The sequence below is a fragment of the Chenopodium album genome, chromosome 12, assembly GCF_948465745.1.
Source record: "Chenopodium album chromosome 12, dcCheAlbu1.1, whole genome shotgun sequence".
Lineage (NCBI taxonomy): Eukaryota > Viridiplantae > Streptophyta > Magnoliopsida > Caryophyllales > Amaranthaceae > Chenopodium > Chenopodium album.
Window position 1 is genome coordinate 11,464,537 of NC_137845.1, and position 22,157 is coordinate 11,486,693.

At 36.3% G+C, this 22,157-nt stretch overlaps 2 protein-coding genes and 1 pseudogene across 3 annotated transcripts; all 3 read right to left on the reverse strand.

Annotated features, from left to right (window-relative positions):
• Positions 1-3,309: 3,309 nt before the first annotated feature.
• Positions 3,310-5,300, reverse strand: LOC145570854 (putative serine/threonine-protein kinase PBL25). The gene is made up of 5 exons (XM_081629980.1): positions 5,297-5,300; positions 4,803-4,978; positions 4,508-4,700; positions 3,860-4,254; positions 3,310-3,594 (listed from the first exon to the last, which is right to left on the reverse strand). Exons 1-5 carry the CDS (start codon positions 5,298-5,300, stop codon positions 3,310-3,312), a joined length of 1,053 nt encoding a protein of 350 aa, XP_081486106.1.
• Positions 5,301-8,015: 2,715 nt separating this feature from the next.
• LOC145570855 (putative serine/threonine-protein kinase PBL24) lies at positions 8,016-9,572 on the reverse strand. The gene is made up of 4 exons (XM_081629981.1): positions 9,402-9,572; positions 9,074-9,263; positions 8,579-8,973; positions 8,016-8,258 (listed from the first exon to the last, which is right to left on the reverse strand). Exons 1-4 carry the CDS (start codon positions 9,522-9,524, stop codon positions 8,016-8,018), a joined length of 951 nt encoding a protein of 316 aa, XP_081486107.1. The 5' UTR covers positions 9,525-9,572.
• Positions 9,573-10,963: 1,391 nt separating this feature from the next.
• LOC145571995 (putative serine/threonine-protein kinase PBL24) lies at positions 10,964-14,433 on the reverse strand (annotated as a pseudogene). Its single transcript, XR_014096665.1, has 5 exons — positions 13,912-14,433; positions 13,371-13,543; positions 13,045-13,234; positions 12,124-12,516; positions 10,964-11,632 (listed from the first exon to the last, which is right to left on the reverse strand). The product of XR_014096665.1 is annotated as a putative serine/threonine-protein kinase PBL24 (transcript).
• Between the last annotated feature and the right edge of the window lie 7,724 nt (positions 14,434-22,157).

Genomic DNA, 22,157 nt, shown 5'->3' on the forward strand with positions numbered 1-22,157 from the left:
GTACAAGAGTAGAAGACTACTCCATGAAGTTGCAGAAAAGTCTTATGCAGGTAGGGGAAATATTACTTATCCGTTATAATAATAGCGGGAAGACTAACAATTGTTGATATAACTTAGTCAAGTTGAGTCGTGTTCAAGTCAGATAATTAATTACGTACTAGGGTATGTACAAAAGTTAAGTGACCATCATTTGGGTTCCCATGTCAATTTCTTGTCACTCGTCTTTTCTTAACACCATGTCTAATACTTTAAAATCTAGACACGTTAGGAGAACATCTGTTTTGTGACAATTAAGTGAACACTTCCAATCATCAACAATAAGGGCAGCTTTTTCATTCTAAACCTCTGGCTATCCCCAAAGCTATTTTCATTCTTGTAATCCAATCTAAGGGCGGCTTTTTCTTTGATAATCCGCCTGAAATTTCAAAGTTTTCTTACTTGATGATGCAAAATGACAATGTAACATGGCATCAGATGAAGCAATTAGTAGTTGGGTGCTAAGAAACCTTTTTGTAAGACCGTCTTACCATCATAAGACCACGTACTTTTGTGGGTGCTATCTCTCCTTGGCCTAACCCACCTACAAGGTAGTCTTATGATGGTAAGCAGTTTTATGTAAAAATTTGTAACAAATGTTATTACCATGTAGAAGTTGGTACAGGGATGATGTCTTTTCGTACACTAATATCCTCTTATCTCCTTCAATACAATATCCGATAAGAGTGATCACATTTGGATGGTCTAGGTTGCACTGATACGGATACGGCAAAAAAAAATTTCAAGAAACAGGTACGGCTCAGATACGGCAAAAAAAAAATTCAGAAAAAAAAATCCATAAAAAAAAAAAAAAATCCATACAACACAACTTAAAAGAAATACTAAGGAAATTAATGTCTTAAAAACATAAATAAAAGAGGTAAATTCAATCTTCAACGATCAATTTTCTTTCAAGATCCGGCTCATCAAGAGAGAGGTCCGCAAACTCCAAAAATCCTATGCCGTCATGGAATCAAATTTATCTCCACCAACTGTCGACTGCTGCAGGTGGGTTTTCGAACTCTCCGGTCGCCGCCTTGAATCAATTCAGACGCTTGGAAGGAGAAGATTTAGAGCTCGAAAATTTTAGGGTTTGTAGAATTGGGGGAAATTGATTTCTCACGTAAGTAAAATGAGTTGGGTTTTTTTTTTTTAAGAAAATTGGGCTGGGCTTCATTGGGTACGGCTGAAATTGGGTTTTGCCGTACCCGATACGTTTCCGAACATGACGTCATCCGTCCCCAAAATGACGTGGCGTACCACTCTTCAAGGAGCGAGCCGTACCCGTACCGTCCCCGTATCCGATACGTCCCCGAGACGGGATACGGCAGGGAGTTGGCGTACCCGTGCATCACAGTGGATGGTTAAGGAAGCTCAGTATCTCTAACTGTCGAAGAAATTCTTTGTGTTCGCCTTGTGATCCATTTGGAACCTTTTGATCCCATCGCTCAACAGCTACAATCTAAGATCAAATGATTTAATGTCAGTCTTCCAACAACCAAAAATATATGATAGGAAGCATTGCATGAATTGGTTATAGAATTGAACTTTGTCAAGTACTTCCTTTGTTCCTAAATGTTATTCCTAGAATCCTAGTTGGTGTGTTTTTGATAGAAAAAGCCAAACCTAGAAGAACATTTAGAAACGGAGAAAGCAGGAAATGAAGTCCTTAGCTTGTTAGTACCTCTCCGGTATCTCTGAGCTTCCCTTGGTAAACATGTCCAAAGCTACGTTCCTCCATGAGACAATTTGGACTGAATCTCTGTGTTGCATTAAGTAGCTGCTGTAATGTTAACTCATGTATCTTTCTGGTTGGAGCACATTCAGCTGTATTAGTAGGCTCTTTGTTTTCTGAAGAAGATGGTCAAGAATCAGCTGATTGCAGAAGATATATACCGATTTAAGTATGAATTCTTACAAGTTCAATTTAGAGTTTAAATACACTCAGTAGGTAATATGCTTAAATTACTGTCGAAAAATAAAGGGAATTGCATTGAGGTATACTCATCAACTTGTGAATTTGTCGCGGGCAAAAGAGTGGAATCAGAAGGTGGCCGTCTCACTTTGCTTTTAGTCCTTTGGAACGATAAACCACAACAATACCAACTCATGATCCTCAATTTTCTTACCTGAATTTGTGTTTTCTATCTATCCAAATATCAACAGTTTATGTGAATGAAAACAGATACAAGTATGAACAGGGCCGGCCCGGAGGGGTAGGCCTTGGGTGCGACCGCCTAAGGCCCACGCCAAAAGGTCCCAAAAATTAAAAAAATTTCAGTTTGCATAGTTGTAGGATTTTACTCTGTAATTTTTACTCGTTAAAAAAAGTTACTTTTTAAAAGATAATTACTGCATTTAGTTAACAATCAACATTAAATTACTTAGCTGTCAATTAGGTGGAGATTACAATGCAATATAACCTCTTTACTTCTTCTAATCTTCTAGTTTTTATGAGAGCAACTCCGATGGTTGTAGCTTGGGACTTGCTTGCAATTTAGAATATATCCTAGCTATTAGAATTAACTTGCCAAAAAGATAGGTTGATACATTAATGAAATTAAATGTACAAACCTAATTGACAAATTTAAGCTCAATCAAATCACAAGCTACTAGCTAACCATTGGAGCACAAAGTAGCTACAAAAGAAATTAGCTTAAAATCTTGTATGGCATAACAAATTAGCTTATCATTGGAGTTGCTCTGAATATCTGCTCCAAAATATTAATCTTTCAAATTAGCAACTAAAAACGTTTGAATCATTAATCCAACAGGAAGAAGAGTAGATTGCATTAACTATAATCATAATAATTCTGGTTCTGAGCAATATTTTTTGAGGTTGCCAGGGGAAATCTGTTCGCTTGACAGGGCGAGTTTGCTCAATTCATAGGTTAGTATTCATTAACATGTGACAATTTTGATGAACTGTGTTTCTTAGGAAGAAATGATACATGTTGGTTAATAATAGTTATTGAAACTATCAGCCAATTACAAGCAAAATCAGTAAAATAAAATGCAGCCTAACACCACATTTCTGTCTTTTGTTTCTTGGTTGCAACTAAATTACCAGTGGCTAGTATTGGATATTGATACATCATTTCAATTTTTCACAATCAGTATGTTACGTCTTAGTTTCTGAGAACATTTTGGTTATTCACAAGACACGATCATCTATAAAGACAGAGGAAACAAACATTATATTTACAAAGCACTCAGTCTGAATGATGTTTATATATAATGGTGTTCTGGTACTGAATTGGATGCAATTCAACGCTATTTTCCTTCATCAATTTCATCGGCACCCTTGTTCAAGCTATAATGCTCAACATAGGCTTCAAGGGGAGGAGATTTCATGCTGTCATTAAGGTTTTCATCGGATGAAATGGACATGATTGCAGCAACTACATCACTCATCATGGGTCGTGCTGTTGGTTGTTCTTCAAGACACATGGCTACCACCGCGAGTGCTTTATTGAATCCTTGAGCAGGAAAATTCCCCTGCAGGAGCGGGTCAGCTAACTCTGGAATCTTCTTTGGTTTCTTCAGTATCTGAAGGGCCTAATTAAGAAACATTGTTTTCCAAAAGTTTCAATTCTAGGAAGATCCAAAGTTAAACATGCAGTATGGATTTCATGTAAAGCACAAACATTAATGAGCTAAGAAGTAGTTAGCTTCACAAAAGGACCGAAGGATTCAGGATTCTATATAGAATCTAGTGTGGAATCGCGTATAATAGACAGGAAAAAGAACTACTATCACTATGAATCAGTACTTCAGTAGCCTGCAGGGATGCAAACTAACATAAAATGAGGCAAGAACTAACCCATAAGACCAGATTCTGTTCCTTAGGTGGCCTTGTCATGTCAATAGCTCTTCGCCCTGTGATCAACTCTAATAAAACAACTCCAAAGCTATATACATCTGCCTTCACTGTCACTTTACCTGTTCTTTCATACTCTGGTGCAATGTAGCCCAAATTTTCCGTTATTCTTGCAAAAACATATTCCTTATCACCAGTAGGTCCAAGCTTAGCTTGCCCGAAATCAGAGAGCTTAGCATTGAAATCACTGTCTAGTAAGATGTTGGAGGGTTTCAAGTTCCGGTAAATGACTGGAGGAACGGCTTTTTGGTGGATATATTCTAATGCATTTGCAGTCCCCAAAGCTATTTTCATTCTCGTATTCCAATCTAAGAGAGGCATTCCCTGGGATGATCTATCTGAAATATCAATCTCAAGAAAATCAGCTAGAAGACTGTCAAAATGCCTAGAAAAACCGAGTTTTATTTTATCATGTAAGAGGAAATGCTCAGTTAAGTAGATTAATGCTAGAATATAAGAAAACAAAATTGATTGTTCAATGAGAATTACCAATGTTCTTCCTAAGAAAGTTATTAGGTAAATTTAACAGTTTCAATTTTCTGCCGGGTTTTGCATCTGATAACAATGTACAAGAACTCAAAAAGTTATTACCATGTAGATGCTTGTCTAATGATCCCAAAGGAAGATATTCATGCACTAAAAACCTCTCATTTCCATCTTCAGCACAGTATCCTATAAGATTGATCAAATTTGGATGATTAAGGATACTCAACATCATCACTTGTACCAGAAATTCTCTGTTTCCTCGCGGTCCATTCCTGTCCAAATGCTCGATTGCTACGATCTAATGTTAAACCATCCAATGTCAGTCTTCCAACACAAAGACATACAATAAAATGATAGGAAGCAAAGCATTACAGCAACAGAATTTGTTTCATGATTGTACCTCCCCGCTCTCCTCGAGTTTTCCTCTGTATACATTTCCAAAGCTGCCTATATCCACCAAACATTTTGGACTAAAATTCTGTGTTGCATCATATAGCTCTTGAAAAGTAAAACATTTCGTGAAGAGTGAACCACTGTCATTGTTAGCTCTTTCAGCCGTGTCAGGCTCATCGTTGTCTGAAGATATACATGCTCAATTAGTTGAAAACAGTTGCAAAACCATATACACTTCAAATAAGGTGAAGGCGAAATAATGTAGAAGGAGAGCTAGCTAAAGATGGTCTTAGGGCCTATTCTGATTTACTGAACTGAATAGAGCTGAAATGAATATTTTGTGAGAGCGAAAAATTAGAAACTGAACTGATTGGAGCTGAACAGAACTGATTTAAGCTGAAGAGACAGGCCCTTAGAATATTGTTAAGCAGTGTATAATTAATCACTTATCAATTGGCTAAAGCATAATAATACTGCACTACTGCTTAAGTTCAAGTAAACCCATAGAGAAGATTTAGCTAATTATCTAGAAATTTGATGCAAGACGTGTTTGAATGAGGAGGTATATATGCGTCTTCCCCCTGGTTTTACCGGTGCCTCTCCCGGTAAGGTATGTCGACTACGCAAATCCCTCTATGGTTTGCGTCAGTCACCTCGTAATTGGTTCAATAAGCTTACTTCTTCCCTCCGAAAGTATGGATTTTAACAATCTCATGCTGATCATACTCTGTTTACATATCGGAAAGGGGGAGACACGTTGTCGGTTTTAGTGTATGTCGATGATATTTTGGTTGCAGGGAATAATCCTATCTTGTGCTCAGCTTTTAAACGCTATCTAGATGATTGCTTTCGCCTCAAGGATCTAGGTCCCTTGAAGTATTTTCTTGGCATCGAGTGTGCGAGATCTTCGGAAGGTATGTTTCTCAACCAACTAAGTATGCATTAGACATACTAAGGAGGCTGGTCTTCTTGCGTGCAAGCCTGTCGAGACTCCTTTGCCACAGAACCACCAGCTTGCACTGTCTACTAGCCCACTGTTTTCGGACCCAGCACAATATCGACGTTTGGTTGGTCGCTTGATTTATCTCAATATTACTCGGCCAGATTTATCATATGCTGTTCATATCTTATCTCAATTTATGCAAGCCCCGAGACAAGATCATTTTGATGCTGCCATTCGTGTATTGAAGTATTTAAAGGGACACCCCGGGCAAGGTCTAATGCTACGTGCTGATTGTGATTTGCAAATCTATGCTTTTTGTGACTCGGATTGGGCAAGCTGTCCCATTTCTCGTCGGTCTGTTAGTGGTTATTTTGTGACCTTGGGTCGGTCTCCAATATCTTGGAAAACAAAGAAACAGTCAACGGTTTCACGCTCATCGGCAGAAGCTGAATACCGTGCTATGGCTCATGCGTGTGCTGAGGTTAAATGGCTGCGAGTGTTGCTTGCTTCCCTTGGGGTCCAACATCGCCAACCTGCTCGTTTATTCTGTGACAATCAGGCTGCAATCCACATAGCTTCAAACCCGGTCTTTCATGAACGCTCGAAACATATTGACATCGATTGTCACTTCGTGCATGAGTTGTTGCTACGTGGTATCATTTCTATGGCACATGTTGGTACTAAATTTCAGTTGGCAGACTTTTTCACTAAGGCCCTTGGGGTTCCTGCTTTTTCCTTTCTATTGTCCAAGTTGGGCGTTCGTGATCTTTATGCTCCTACTTGAGGGGGGTATTGTGGATATAATTTAGGCAAGTTGTATGTGTTAAGGAAATAAGTGTTTGTTTCCTAAGTTTGGTTAAGTCGGCTGCCTAGTCAATGTACAATTAGGGTTCTCTGTATTCCTAGTGCTATATATATTGTAAAGCTTCCGCAAAGTAATACCAGTCAATTGACATATTTCCCTAAACTTTATCAGTAAACAAGATCTTAGTTGACTTTTGGCATTTTTACCTAGTCAAACAACTACAAATATGTTTGGTAAACGACTTTCAGTTCACTGAAATGCCGACTTTTAAGCCAAATTCTCTCATTTCCATGATTCCATCTACCCAAGCAACAATTATTTGATCATTGCCCTCACCGATCTCCTTTAAATATAATATTTGCAAATATATTATTCGTTTTACTAAAATTGCAACACTTGATATACACAAGTAACTATGTCATAAAGTGGTGTAATTTTCATTGTTCAATTCCTACATACAGCTTATGTGATATGTAAAAAACAAAGGCGAAATTAAATTCATACTCACCAAGTTGTGATTGACTAGGCAAAAGAGTAGAATCAGAAAAAGGACGTCTGACTTTGCTATTGATCCTTTTCAATGTTTTGCTGAGTTGAGATGACAAACCGCAACAAAAGCAACTCATCATAATATGATATGTATCTCACTTTAAATGAGGCAATGAATGAATGAATAAAGGCCACCTTTCCAATTTGCTTCCCTGAATTTATTTGTGTAATATGGCTTTGATCAGGGGAGAAGCAAAAGGGGTGAAGGAGGTGCTGAAGTTTTCGTGGTACCAGAGTATAAAACTCTTCTGCATAATGTTGCAGAAAAGTCTTGTTTAGGGAGGAAAAAAAAAAAACACTTGGGTGCCACTAATAGTACTTAATAGCAGGGTCAATTAATCAAATTGCTATGAAAACTTAACATTCAAGTCATTCAGTTGTCATATTGGTAGAAAGTTATTGATTGTGATTTGTGACAAATGGCCAATAGGGGTATCAGACTTATTTTTTGTAACAACGGACTATAATTAAAATTACAAGGTACAACCGATTGTATGGTGCATGAGTTGTCATTTTTTTCTATATAGTATTCTATTCACACTTGAATCTACACTTTTTTTTTTCTCTTTCATATTTGTCGCAAACTCGTAACGTATAATTTGTAAAAGCAAGTTAAAAAAACAGAGAGTGCACCATAACATTAACAACGTCTTTCTATTATGTTATTTATGGCTTGAATCAATTTAAGGTTGAAACTTGAAAGGCTGATTTTTTAGAATAATCCCCTATATATTTCTGTTTTTGCTTCTTATACATGGACAGATCTTTGTCAATAATTGTTAATTTGTTATCCACAAAATGTACACATGTATATTGATTACAAGTCATACAAAAAGAGAGAATCTACAAAGAGAGTGGGATAGAAATGATAGGAAAACAAGCATGATCTGATCTATACTGAACTCAAGGGTGATCTTAATTCTTCAATGCAAGGTTCCGTCAACACGACTACACGAGTACACAAGTATGTCATTAAAGTTGTCGGAGGTGAGGCACATAAGGTCAGCAACTACATCGCTCATCATGGGTCGTGCTGATGGTTCTTCACGAAGACACTTGGCTGCTACCGCGAGTGCTTGATTGAAACCTTTAACTGGATATTCATACTGAAGGAGCGGGTCAGCTAGCTCTGGAAACTTATTTGGTTTCTTTACTCTCTGTTGGGCCTAATAGTTGAAGAAGTAGCATAAGTCACATGTTCAAACAAATATTTAATGAGCAAGTTTGCTGAAATACTATGCACCAAATTTCTGGATTTGTGACATATATTAGGCTATATCAAAAAATTTATCTATTGTTCATTTGACTTAAAAGCTTTAAGAAATTAAGACTATGAGATTACTTAATATACTAATTTATGATAGCAACAGTTCAATCTTATGGTAAAGTTGATTAAAGAGTGTAAAAGTTACAACCAATGACATGAAGAAATGAACTAGGAGCAGACATGTATAGAATCATAGTCAAGAAATGGGGGAAGACTAACCCAAGAGACCAGATTTTGCTCCTTAGATGGCCTTGAAAGGTTGAAAGCTCTTCGCCCTGAGATCAACTCTAATAAAACAACTCCAAAGCTATATACATCCGTCTTCACAGTTAGAAGACCTGTTTTTTTGTACTCTGGTGCAAAATAGCCTTGAGCTCCCAACATCACCTTTTCGAGGTTAATTCTCTTGTCTATGAAAGGTCCAATCTTAGCTAGCTTGAAATTACAGAGCTTAGCATTAAAATCAAAGTCTAGTAAGATGTTGGAGGGTTTTAGGTTGAGGTAGATAATTGGAGGACTAGAATGGTGTATACATTCTAAACCTCTGGCTACCCCCAGAGCGATTCTTATTCGTGTATGCCAATCTAAAGGCGGCTTTTGCTTCAATGATCTGTCTGAATAAGATTTAAGATTCTACTGTAAGTGAATTCAGTCTGAAGCAAATTACAGTGGTGATGCAAACTGATAATGTATCATAAGATCAGACCATATTACCGTGCAGATAGTGGTGCAGGGATCCCATAGGCAGATATTCATGTACTAAAATTCTCTCTTCACCTTCAACACAATATCCTGTAAGATTTACCAGATTTGGGTGATTAAAAAGGCTCATCATTGTCACTTGTACAAGAAATTCTCGGTGTCCTAGTAATCCATCCAAGTTTAATTTCTTGACAGCTACAATCTAAGATCAAACAACTCAATGTCAGACTTCTTGCAACAGAAAAATTTATAATAGGAAGCATTGCATATAAAAAAGATAACATACTTTGCTTCATGTAGAAGACAAAGCAAAAGCAGAACATAAGTTCCATGTTAATACCTCTCCAGTTTCTTGGAGTTTCCCTCTGTAACCTTTACCGAAGCTGCCTTCACCCACCAGACATTCAAGACTGAAGTTCTGTGTTGCATCAGCTAGCTCTTTAAAAGTAAATTCTTGTACCATGGTGGTCTGATCACTGTTATAGAAAGTTATTTCAGCTGTGTTCGGCTGGTTGGTGTCTGAAGAACAAAATGGTGTAGCTGCACTTAATTAGTGGAAAGCATTTGCCAAAAATGTATTTTGACTAAAATGAAGGAGGGAACTCTATTCCATATATTAATTATCATTGATCTGGCTCTGATACCACTTGACACGGATTTTAATCCACGTTTAAGATGGTTTGCTCACATTATTAGTTTACTCAAAGTCATGGTTATTGAGGGTTTTCTTAAAGTCTCAAATTTAAGAATCTTACATTACATGTGTATATAGGCTTTAACTAATTAACAATTCCATTTCCAAGGATAGAAAAAGCTCATCAACTCTTCAATATCATCTCTTGAACATAAGAGATTATTGATAAAAAGATCTGAAGAAGGTCTAAACAATTTGATAAGAAGTGTACAATTAGTAATTTGTCGATTGACTAAAGTATAGTGCTCTATAAGCACAAGATAAGTAATCTTATATTGGTAAATCATATTGATATTTCACACATTTCGCAATAAATCGGCTAGAAATTAAAAAAGCTATAGGATGAATCATACATTGCAATTAGTTAGGTTCAACACAATATAAAAAATACAATTCTTAGCACAAACATGGATAGTATAACAGATTTTCCATGATTAACATCAAAGCAGTATGAAATTAGTAGTGGAAAGAAGAAGAAAAAAAACAAATATGCTTTCATACGCACCACGTTGTGATGAACCACAAAAAAAGAAGTTCATGCTGACCCAGTTTAAATTTCCAGTTGAGGCAAGAAACCCAGTTTCCCAATTAGCTTACCTGTAAATAAATTCTTGAATCCATCAATAAAACAGTATATGTTCATATAAATAGATAAACTAATGCAGGGATCAAGATTAAGCAATTCATTAGAAGTAAGGCTAAATGGATAGCATGGGTTTGACCAGATGAGAGAAAATAACAGGGAAAAATGCTGAAGTTCTCGAAAACTGTATGGTAGTTGCAGAGAAAGTCATGCATGGAGGAAGGAAAATAACTTGGGTGCCACAAAGTACTAACAGTTATGTTAAATATTCATTAACAGGACCTGGGAGACCTGTCAAACAAACATTCCTATTGAATTCATGTTGGATAAAATAAGTTTTTTATGAGTTGAATAATGTTTGTTCAAAGCTTGCAGCGTTTGGGCTCGGGTTAACATAGAAAATATTATGTGTCAATAATGTTAGAAAGCAAATCATACTTTGTAACTATCATAGCATTTTAATTATATCTAACCTCCATAATCGTACGATTGCCCTGCTTTCATCTTTACATTAATTACTAACTCTATTATCCCCAGTCATAACCCATGACACAGTAATAAAATTGTTACAATAACAAAATGTTGAAAATATAATTTCAATGCATCTGTTACATCATACAGGAAATTGAAAAATGTAGCAATCACATCTAAACAAAATCTTTCTTTGAGAGATGATAAGTTAATACAGAGTACTTGTAATAGTTATTTGCCTTGTTGGCAAAATAGACCAATAATAAGCAAGATAAAAGACAAGCATAGCCCCCATTGAACTTGTTTCTAATGGGTATTTTTAGCCTTGACAAAAGAAAAATAACACCAAAAGTTTACAAGTATAAAAAAGGGGTGATATTAGATAAATTTAACAGGGTAATACCGCCCCCATATTCCTAACAAGTTTATACACAAGAGGTAATCTGAAAAGAGAATGGAAGAGAGAGAAACTGTATTTACAATATGCTCAGTCAGAATGATGCTCACTTCATCTGATGAACTAGTGCTGATGCTCTGCAACACTATTTTCCATGATCAAATTCATTGACGACCTTCACCATACTATTATGCTCTAAACAGGTTCGGGAGGAGGGGACTTTATGCTGTCATCCAGGTTGTCTGATGAGAGGTACATTATGGCAGTGATCACATCACTCATCATGGGTCGAGCTGTTTGTTCTTCTTGAAGACACATAGCTGCCACCGCTAGTGCTTGGTTGAATCCGTTAGCTGGGAAATTCCCCTGAAGTACAGGGTCAGCTAACTCTGTAAACCTTCTTGGTTCCTTCAATATCTGATGTGCCTATTTAATTGGAGAAGCAAACATTATTCCTCAAAGTTAAATTGCAGCATAAATCACATGTTCAAAACAATATTTACTGAACTAGTTAACTTCCCAATCAAAAATAGGGTGAAGATTTCAGGGTTAGCATATATGATATAGATCATATATCTATGAAAACGTTACTGAAAGGTAGGCATGTTACATGTATAAGCTCTTTGAAATCGAATTGAGTGTGCAGCTATCAGAGAGATGCACAAGGTTATGTAGAAATATAAAGACATCACCATTTTATAATGCAATTTCACACACAATCCTTTCAACCATATTTCATTTAACTAATTCAAAGTCATATGACTCGTATCAATGAAGAAACAAATATGTGAGACATGCAAGAACTTGAATACACTTGCCCAAGCTTTCCAATTTTGTCTTTACATGAATAAAAAGTAGAAAGTTTCTATCAATTAGCAGCCTTATCTTCATTACCATGAAATGAGAGGGAAACTTACCCAAGAGACCAAATTTTGCTCCTTGGTCTGTTTTGTGATATCAACAGCTCTTTCGCCCTGTCACCAACTCCAGTAAAACAACTCCAAAGCTATATACATCTGCTTTCATAGTCAAAAAACCTGTTTTTTGGTACTCTGGTGCAATGTATCCATAAGTACCGACTACACTCGTAGAAACATGCTTCATTTCACCAGTAGGTCCAAGTTTAGATAGCCCGAAGTCAGAGAGCTTAGCTTTAAATTTTTTGTCTAGTAAGATGTTGGAGGGTTTCAGATTTCGGTAGATGACTGGAGGGCTGGCATTATGGTGTATATATTCTAAACCTTCAGCAATCCCCAGAGCAATTTTCATTCTTGTATACCAATCTAAAGGCTTTTGCTTGGATGATCTGTCTGAAAATTTCAAGAGAAGTATAAAGCAAAATTAATAGGTGACTGTCACATGACAAAGTAACATATCAGCAGATGAAGCAATAATAAGTAGTGTGCCGTTGATGCCAAGAAAAAGTGAGAGGGTTCATTGGCTACTCATGTATGAGTAAGTTCTTATATAACTTGGCTAATGCTTTAAGTCTTAAACGTGAACTCACAGTTTCGAAGCAATATTTTTCTAAATTCTAAATTAGATTTATCATGTTTTCAACAATCTACATTGTACTTCATAGTCTCTCGTGCAATGAAGGAATATTTGCTGGCCTGACACGGTCTCAGTGTCTCACCACTAGTTTCTATTGAAAATTGACATTTATTTTCACATGGTGACCTATTATATGCTTTCTCTGGGGGGGGGGGGGGGGGGGGTATTGGGGGCATTTGGAGGAAAGATTTTAGAAAATAATAAATAAAAAAGACTACATGTGCAGTGTTTGCTAGGTTTTGCATCAACAAAAAACCGCGTGAATGAAATTGGCAAATTATTACCATGTAGATGCTGGTCCAGGGACCCCAAAGGCAGATATTCATGCACTAAAAATCTTTCATCTCCCTCCGTACAATATCCTATAAGATTGATTAAATTTGGATGATTGAGGAAGCTCAGCATCATCACCTGTAAAAGAAATTCTCTCTGTCCTCGTGATCCATCTCTGTCTAGTTGCTCGACAACTATGATCTAAGATCAAACAATTCAATGTCAGCCTTTCAATAACAGGAAATCATATGATAGGAAGAATTGCATAAAAATAGTAATAGAGTTTACATAATGTAGAATATAGGAATTGATCAGATAATAAAGTCCATGTTAATACCTCTCCAGTCTTTTTAAGTTTCCCTCTGTAGATTTTTCCAAAACTGCCTACATCCACAAGATGCTCTGGACTGAAGTTCTCCGTCGCATCAGCTAGCTCTTGAAAAGTAAAAGCTTGTTGCTTGATGGCATGATCATTGCCTTTGTTTGCAGATACGGTAGATTCTTTGTCGTCTGAAGAAAAATATATAAAAATTAAGTTACTTAACCAGTTGAAAATATTAAAATTAAGTCATGAACTCGCGTTCTTAGCATAATATCTAGAGCTTTGTATTGCTTAAGCTCTAGCAGTAGCAAATCAAACTGATTCTGTAAACCATTTTACAGAAGACTAACTGAACTATTGCCATTGAGAATTGACTATTGTTAAAAATCTTGTGCCATGTAATTTATGAGAAAAAAGTACAAGTATATACTTCTGATTTCAAGTAGGGTGCACATTACATTAACTTACCAAATTGACTTCAAAGCAGTATGAATATATACACCCAAAATATTGCATAATTCAATAAGAAAGAGCACAAATTTGCATTCAAGCTCACCAACTTGTGATGGTCTTCTAGGCAACAGAGCCGAAACAAAAGGCGGTCGTCTTGCTTTGCCATTAACCCTTCTGAATGCTTTCCTGAGTTGGGATGAGCCATAAAAAAAGCAACTCATAATCACTCTATTCAAACTCCCAAATGAGGCAACAAACCCAATTCCCCAATTTGCTTACCTTACAAAAAAAATTCTCTGAAACAAGGTATCAAACAGTTTATGTTAAAAACAACTTATGTAATTATGTAATTGAGCAATGCCAGAAACCACAATTTGTAATTATGTATCAAAAACAAAGACTTTTACAGTAACTAAGAAGTACCCACAAAAATTAAAGAAAGGAAAACTGTTCAGGGTCAATTCAAACTCCATAAAACACGAGCAATTGAATTTAGGCCAAGAAATTCTTCTGCATTTATGTAACTGAGCTTAATCTTAGACTTAATGGGTTTGTAGAAATGAAGGGTTTTAGAGGATTTACAAAATCTGAAGTCAAATTCAAAGTAAAGCCGTGTGATATGGGTTTGATCATATGAAAGAGAGTGAAAAGAGAAAAAGAAATGGTGGAAGAATTCGTGGAACAAGACTCCATCAGGTGGTTGCACAAAAAGTCTTACGCGGGGAGGGAAAAAAGTAGGACGCCACTAACTGATTTTCTAACATATATTCGATTACGTCCATCGCAATGTTTTGACTTTGACTTTTACATGTAATATTTTCGAAAATGCACATTTATCGTTGTATTTTTGTAAGAAAAAAAAATTGTGAATGATAAACCATATGTGTGGATTTCAATTTTTAATTTTCAGCGTTGAGTTCTCAATTGGTGTAAATAATATTTATTTCTACTTAACTTTTCTACTTTAGCTCTCTTATTTGACGTTCTTGAGGCGTTTGTAGCTTTTGCCTAACAAATAAACTACAGTAATAACCAACCATCTCGATTCTCATTAGAGAAAAATTAAATAAACCTTTAAAATATCTTCTCACATGCGAAATATGCAATGTCCCAAGGTCTCTAATTGTGTGTGCCAATATCAAGTTTTTTTTTTATTGATATGTATTCTCTGTTATTTTTAAGTTTCTCTATTCTCGACACATACATTTGTTGAAACATATGGAACTTTGACCATATATATTCAATTATCAATAACTAAAAATTATAAATATATAATTGATATTTGGAAACTTTACATTAAGACGATGCTAATAATTACTTACAAGACAATAATTAGAGTTGGGCATGGGCCGGGCCGGGCCGCGGGCGACACGAAAATGGCACGGCACAAGCACGCCAGCGGCACGATAACCGAGGAGTGGGCCGTGGGCCGTGCTGTGAACACGATTTCGAAAATTCGGCACATGCACGACACAAACCCGCGGGCAGCATGATACTTTGGCCCGCAAGCACGACTCGCCGGCATGGCACGTTGCACGGCCAGGCCGCATGGCCCAGCACGACATGCGGAACGCCAGGCACGGCACGACCCGTGCAAAACAGCTACTCATTCGCTGCTTCACATAAATTAATAATAAAAATAATGTAAATAATAAAGAACTATAATAATAAAAATAAGAATAATAAAAAGAACAATAATAATATAATAATAAAATAACATAAATATAAATTAATAAAATTATTTAAATAGGGCACGAGTATATACATTTTAAAAGTTATTCAAAAAAAAATATATCAATTTAAAAAAAAAATCAAACATGGGCGGCACGGTGACCGGCACGGCATGCCAAAATGCAGGCACGGCATGAACCACCACTAGGCACGGCGAGGCACGACCCGCGGTGGCTAGGCACAGCACGATGCCCACCTCTAACTAGCTATAATTTATGTTATGTACTTATAAATCACAAAATTTGGTCAAAGTCGTGTATGTGAATAATACAGAAGTAAAGTGGTCACTAAAAACCGGATAAGTGTCTTAAAGTCAATTTCAAAACCTAGCATCTTCATAAAAGTTATGTAAAACCAAAAGGAAACCACAATCATGACAAATGAAGGAGGATGTAGAATTTAATGTCTTAATTGCTAAGAATCTCATTGGATATACAAGTAATATATGTATTTGAATGTTATACTATACTATATATGCATTCCATGTATGAATATAACCTACCTATATTTTGACCACATAAAAGAACCACACAACTACTTCATTCATCTTCTCCCCTAAAAGCACCACACAACACAAGAAAAATGAAACCACATGGATTTCTAGTACATTTTATGCTCTTAATTCTTGCAATTATAATTATCTCAAATCAACCCAAAATATATGTCAATGCAATAGCCTTTGCAAAATATGTAAAATACTATGTAGCCGTTATAAATAATTTGTCTTATGATACTCTTGATGTGCATTGTCAAAGGGATGATAGAGATTTGAAGCTTCAACATGTGGTTGTAAACACCAATTTCACATTCGATTTGCACACAGCCTTCTTTTACACCATAAGTTATGAATGTGTCATTGATTGGGTTGAAGGTGGTGAAATCAAATTTGAGTCGTTTAGGGATACTTCTAAGTTCCTTGATGACGGTTGTGGTGGGCGACATTGTTTTTGGAAGGTGACTAATAATGGGCTATATTTGTTTCAAATTCAACAACAAGCGTACGTGTTTAAATTTGGGTGGTCTGGTAAGGTAGGGAAAAATTTTACATTAGATGAAAATTAATTTTTATAAATGTTCAGTAAAAATAAGCTCAATTCAATGACAATAAGTTTGTATGTTAAATTTTCCTTCAGAAAAAAAATGAAAGTTTGTATGTTAAATTAAACAAATATATGTATTCAGAGCTTTTATTATCAAAAAGTACTTAATAATTAAAGGGCGACTTAAATCGTTATTATAAATTTAAAGTTATGTTAGCTGAGTTTTTAATATGTCAATTTATGTATTTGGGGCTTTATGTGAGATTAGAATTACCATTGGGACAGTTACTGGATCGTTATTCATTGTGTGTACGTAATAAAATATATTCTGTATAATTTAGGTCGTTGGTGTTGTCCAAGTGTTTTTAGGTGGCAGGCGCCAATAACAACAATTTCTGTACATCATCTCCTTCAACTGATTCCACATCATCACGACAATCTCTTAACTTGCCAAAATTTAAAAAATTACACATATCATGCAATAAAACGCTAGTAATGTCTATCGTTTCTGAAAATCGAATCCCGTTGGTCGAGAGAATAGAGAAAAGAGGTAAAACAAAGCCTTAAAAGAGAGATTCCGGAAGGCCGTCGGTAACCCCATGAATACGAATTCCAATAACTCGGTTTATAAAGGCTATGGCGATGTCCCGTAATAAAGCGCTGGTGATGTCTTCCGTTTTCGAAAAACGAATCCCGATGATCAAGAGGAGAGAGAGTGGTCAAATAAAACAAACCCTTAAAAAGAGAGATTGTGGAAAGCCAACGATGACTCCATGAATATGAACTCCATTAACTTCACTTATAAAGGCTATGGTGATGTGCACCACGACTTTCCAGGAAACCGTCTATGACGAAATTCGGTGAGCGTCTTGAGAGATTCAGAGGACAGAGAAAAGGTGTTAACCAAACCCTTAGAGAGAGAATAATTAGTATTATGCACCTTTATTTACTTAACTACTACATTTTAACAAATTTTATTCAAATTATATTCCGATTTTCAAAAATATTAGTTTCTGATTTAATTTTTTGAAATTATTATAATAATTTACAGAGTATATCATTTTCTAAAATGACTTAAATGATTTTTGGGGAAAAATAAAGGGAGGGCCCACTTTTTTAATTTTGTGGACTATATCATGTCATGTAGGATGGGTTATGGTGATAAAAAAAAAAAAACTTTGATCACCTTAGAATTTTCATATTTATCGTGGAATTTGTAAGAAACTTGTGAAAGATAACCATGTGGAATTTTGATTTTTAATTTTCAGCGTTGACTTCTCTTCTACTTTCATTTTCTCTTTGTGTCATGGCTTCATCATTGCCTTTTCAACCAGTATATCATCACTCGTAGTCTTAAAGAAAAGGGTCTTGTAAGTCTAAATAATAATAATAATTCATGCCAATAAAATAATTTTTGGAAAACTATTTAGAAAAATAATAATTTCTCTGTTCTCTCTCTTCAAACTCTAGCCACTATAGTAAATCTTAGGGGCTGCCATCGATTTTTATCGATGGTAAGCCTCACATTCTTCTTTAATTAATGTTTTTAGCCAATAAAGATCACTAACAGTATGGTGATTATAGTCAGTCCAGGCCTCCATGTAGGGTTTATTATTGTTTGTTTGTTTTTAGTGTGTTCAGGCATATAAATTTGGAAGATTCGTCTTGCAAATTTGCAGAATTGCGGGTCTGTTAGTATAGGGGTGCAAATTAAAAGATTCGTCTTACAAAGTTGCAGATCTTGATGACCAGTAAAGTTTTATCACTTTTGCGACTATACATCAATGGAGCTCCGTTAAGAACGATGCAAAGACATCTAAAATTATCTAGGAGCAGTTCAGAAGCGGTGCCCTCGGTTTAGGGGTGTTTAATTCTTGTATTGAGGATTTAGATTTGTTAAGAGATGATTGTAAAGGCCGAATGCCTATTATTATTTGATGAAATCACCCCTCCCCATTCCATTAATAAAAATAAAATTCATGCTGTAGAGACGGCTTGCATGCTCAACATCTTATGGATTGCTTGAGTTAGTGGTACTACAGTTGCTATTTCAGATGAGTTGTTGGACTCTATTACGCAGGTGGTTTATCTCTTTCTCATTGGGAAATGTCCTGCTGAATTGGGAGAATATATTGCTAGTGCTCCTCTCACGTCGCTTGTTAAGCTTGGTGGTGGTATTCGTCTTATTGCTGTGGGTATTGTTTGGAGGCGCCTAATTTCAAAGGTTGGGGCAGCTTTAGTTGGTCTGGTCTAGGAAGCTATTTAGGAGGTCTTCAGTTTGGTGTTGGTTGCCGGCAGGTGGTGAGGCTATTCTTCATGCTATTAATCGTTTGGTTGAGGCACGTGGTGGTGATGTTGGCCTCTTTATATTGCTGGTGGATTTACAAAATGCCTTTACTTTGGTTGACCGTATGGCTTTGTTGCATGAGGTGCGTCTCCGTTGTCCAGTTCTCCCGCGTTGGGTTAAATTCTGTCATTCTTCTTTAGCCATGTTGTTTCATGGGGAGCATACCTTATGGTTATGTCAAGGAGTGCAACAGGGTGATTCGCTTGGTCATTTATTTTTTGCTTTAGTTCTCCATCCGTTGGTGTGCCGAATTAGGGATTCTTTTGACTAATGTTTGCAGTCTTGGTATTTAGATGACGGGTAATATTATTGGTGACACCTTGGTGGTAGGAAAGGTTATGGAGTTGATTTTGGTGGAGGGACCTCGTCTTGGCCTCCATGTAAACATTGAAAACAGAATTTTTCTGGCCCACGGAGGATCCACGTAGGTGTCTTTCCTCGCGATAGTGTCCGTCCTATGCATGGTGTTAAGTTGCTTGGTGAGCTTGTTTCGCAGAGAGTGTCTAAGACCATTGTGCTAATGGATGTTGTTGTTAAGCTTGATGATCCGGTTGTTACTACTTCGTGCGTGTACTAAGGTTTCGAAACTCTACTTTGCTATACGCACTTGTCCCCCTCGTCTTTTTGAAGCTGCCCAACTTTCTTTTGATGTGGCCCTTCGAGCTTCTTTGAAGTGCATTGTAACTGCTTTGGGTCTGGTTTCGGTGATTGACAATGGCAAATTGCCACCTTACCTTTTGCTTATGGAGGACTGGGTGTTTGTTCAGGTAGTGATGTTCGGCACTATGCTTTCCTTGCGTCGTGTTTGCAGTTTACGGGTCTTCAGGCTACGCTTCTTCGCAATTCTGGTATTGTTGACCCGAGATCGGCATTCGATGATGCTCTTAGTCTTTTTGATAAAATTGTGGAAATTGACCTTATGAGTAACCATAATAAGATGGATTCCCCCAAACTCATGAAGAAATTGGCAAATATATAATTCACGAAGGTTATTGCATCTACAAAATCCACTTTCTCCTTATCTTCGCATGAGGTTGCCTTATGGAAGTCCCAGCACGGAGATCACACTTCTGTCGAGTTGCGGGCGGTCCTAATATCAGGTTTCGGTCAGACTATGAATGGTAAGGCTTACCGTTGTGTTCTTTGCTATCGGTTGGGTGTTCATTTGTTCTCCATCTTGACACCATGCTCAAGGGTTTTTGATTGAGATATTTATGGGGATCATGTAGTGTCTTGTGCCGAGATGGTGGGTATTAAATATCGACATAATGTTGTTTGTGATACCCTTGTTGATATTTATTTTCGGTCTGAGATACAAGAAAGGAGGTTAACGTTGGGTTGACTGGAGGGAAAGATGGGACTTTTCGACCTGCAGATGATGTGTTACTTTATTCCTGGGACAGAGGCCCTTGATGTGTGTATTAACTTCACAGAGTCTTCTCCTTTAACACAATCTGGGTTGCCTAACTTCGTTCCTAGTCGTGTTGTGTCGGTTATCGCTCACCAGAAGTAGGACGTATGGGGCGGGTTGCAGGGTGTAGACACCCAAATGTGTCTCCCCAAAATCAAACCCAGTGATAAATACCTTTCATGTCATTGATTATCGAACAAAGAGAAAGTGTGAAAAGTCTGGTGATGAGGATGTTTTTATTAAAATATCTCTTCTTTCTGTTTTTGAAAATATTTCTTTTCTTACCCTATTTGTGAAAAACGTGCAGTCTAGTTTAGTTTGGTTCATGATATGGGTCCAATAATAGTGTAGTTGGATGGAGTTTGAAAAGACCTTTCCAACGATATATTATAAGCCCAATTCCGATGAATACTGAGGAAGTTATGGCCAAAATACTAAATCGGGGCCCAAACCGGATTTTACCTACGGCCCAATGATCATGTGGAGGGTCCAAAGGTTTAATCCTATTCCTAAACTAATTAGGATTAATTAGAAACTTTCATAAGTTTCTAAAAGATCTTAATTATCCTTTTTGAAAAGATAAAATCAAAGAGTTTGAAATTGAATAAAACTTTCCTTTTTTTTTTTTAAATCCTAATTCTATTCGAATTTAAAGATGTTCAAAGATAGTCAGATATTATTTTTGTGTCTCATAATTTTTATCCAAATCTTATATGGTTGGATAGATCTTGAAATTATCTTTCCAATGATATATTATAATATTAATTCCGAGCTATAACGAAAAAGATATGAAAGAAATACGAAACTCTATCCAAAATTGACACCCTTCCACTATTTCGGCCATATCTTTTTATCTACAAAAGATTTTAATTTGATTCTAATTTTTTTGGAAATTAGACTTCAAGAGCTTTCCAACGACATATTATATGACTTATTTAAACTTCTGGATCAAAAAATATAATAAAAACAAAATCCGCAAAAACTGTCTTGCATCGCCAAACGACAGGTTTGTCTCCTAGCGACAAAGCCTGTCGCCTGGCGACAAGTCTTGTCGTTGGCGATTGTCGCCAGGCGACAGAAGCGTGTTTTATTCCTTTTCGAACTCTGATTTGTTTCTATCAATTCCGGACTATTTTCTTATAAATAGGGTCCCTGGACCTTCGTTTTCAATCATCTACAATCAATCATCATCTCTCTCTTTCTCTCTCTAAAGCTAAAAGCTTTCCTCCTCTCTCTATTCTTTTTCTAAACCTTCCCTCTCACAAAATTCCTCATACATTAGCGCTAGACACACCTAGCCAAGTTCGAAGTTGCCTTCGCCCTAGACGTGAAAGGTTTGATATTTCTGAGGGTTTGGTCCCAAATCTCTATTTCAATTATTTAATTTAATTGTTTGTTTTATACTTTTCCTTGAAGTTACTAATGTGTGTATTTTGTTATTAGAAAGAGATACGAGGCATCGAAGTAAGTTCTTTAATTGCTTCATTGATCTTTTGATATAGAAATCATGTTTAGATTGTTTTGTTGATTCCTAGTATCATGTTAGGATGTTTTATTGCTTCCTAGTATCATGTTTGGGGTAATTTCTAATATCAAGTATGATTAAAAGAATGCTTCCTATTTCTTTCCTAATATCATGTTAGTATCATGTTAGGGCTAAAGCTTTGATTTTTAATGTTTAGTGACATGCTAGGGTTTGTTATTAATCTTGTTAGTTTCATGCCTATGATCTTGCTATTATGCTTTAGCGCTGATATGATTATGGTTATGATTATGATTATTATGATTGATTATTATGTTGCTTGATGTGTATTGTTGTT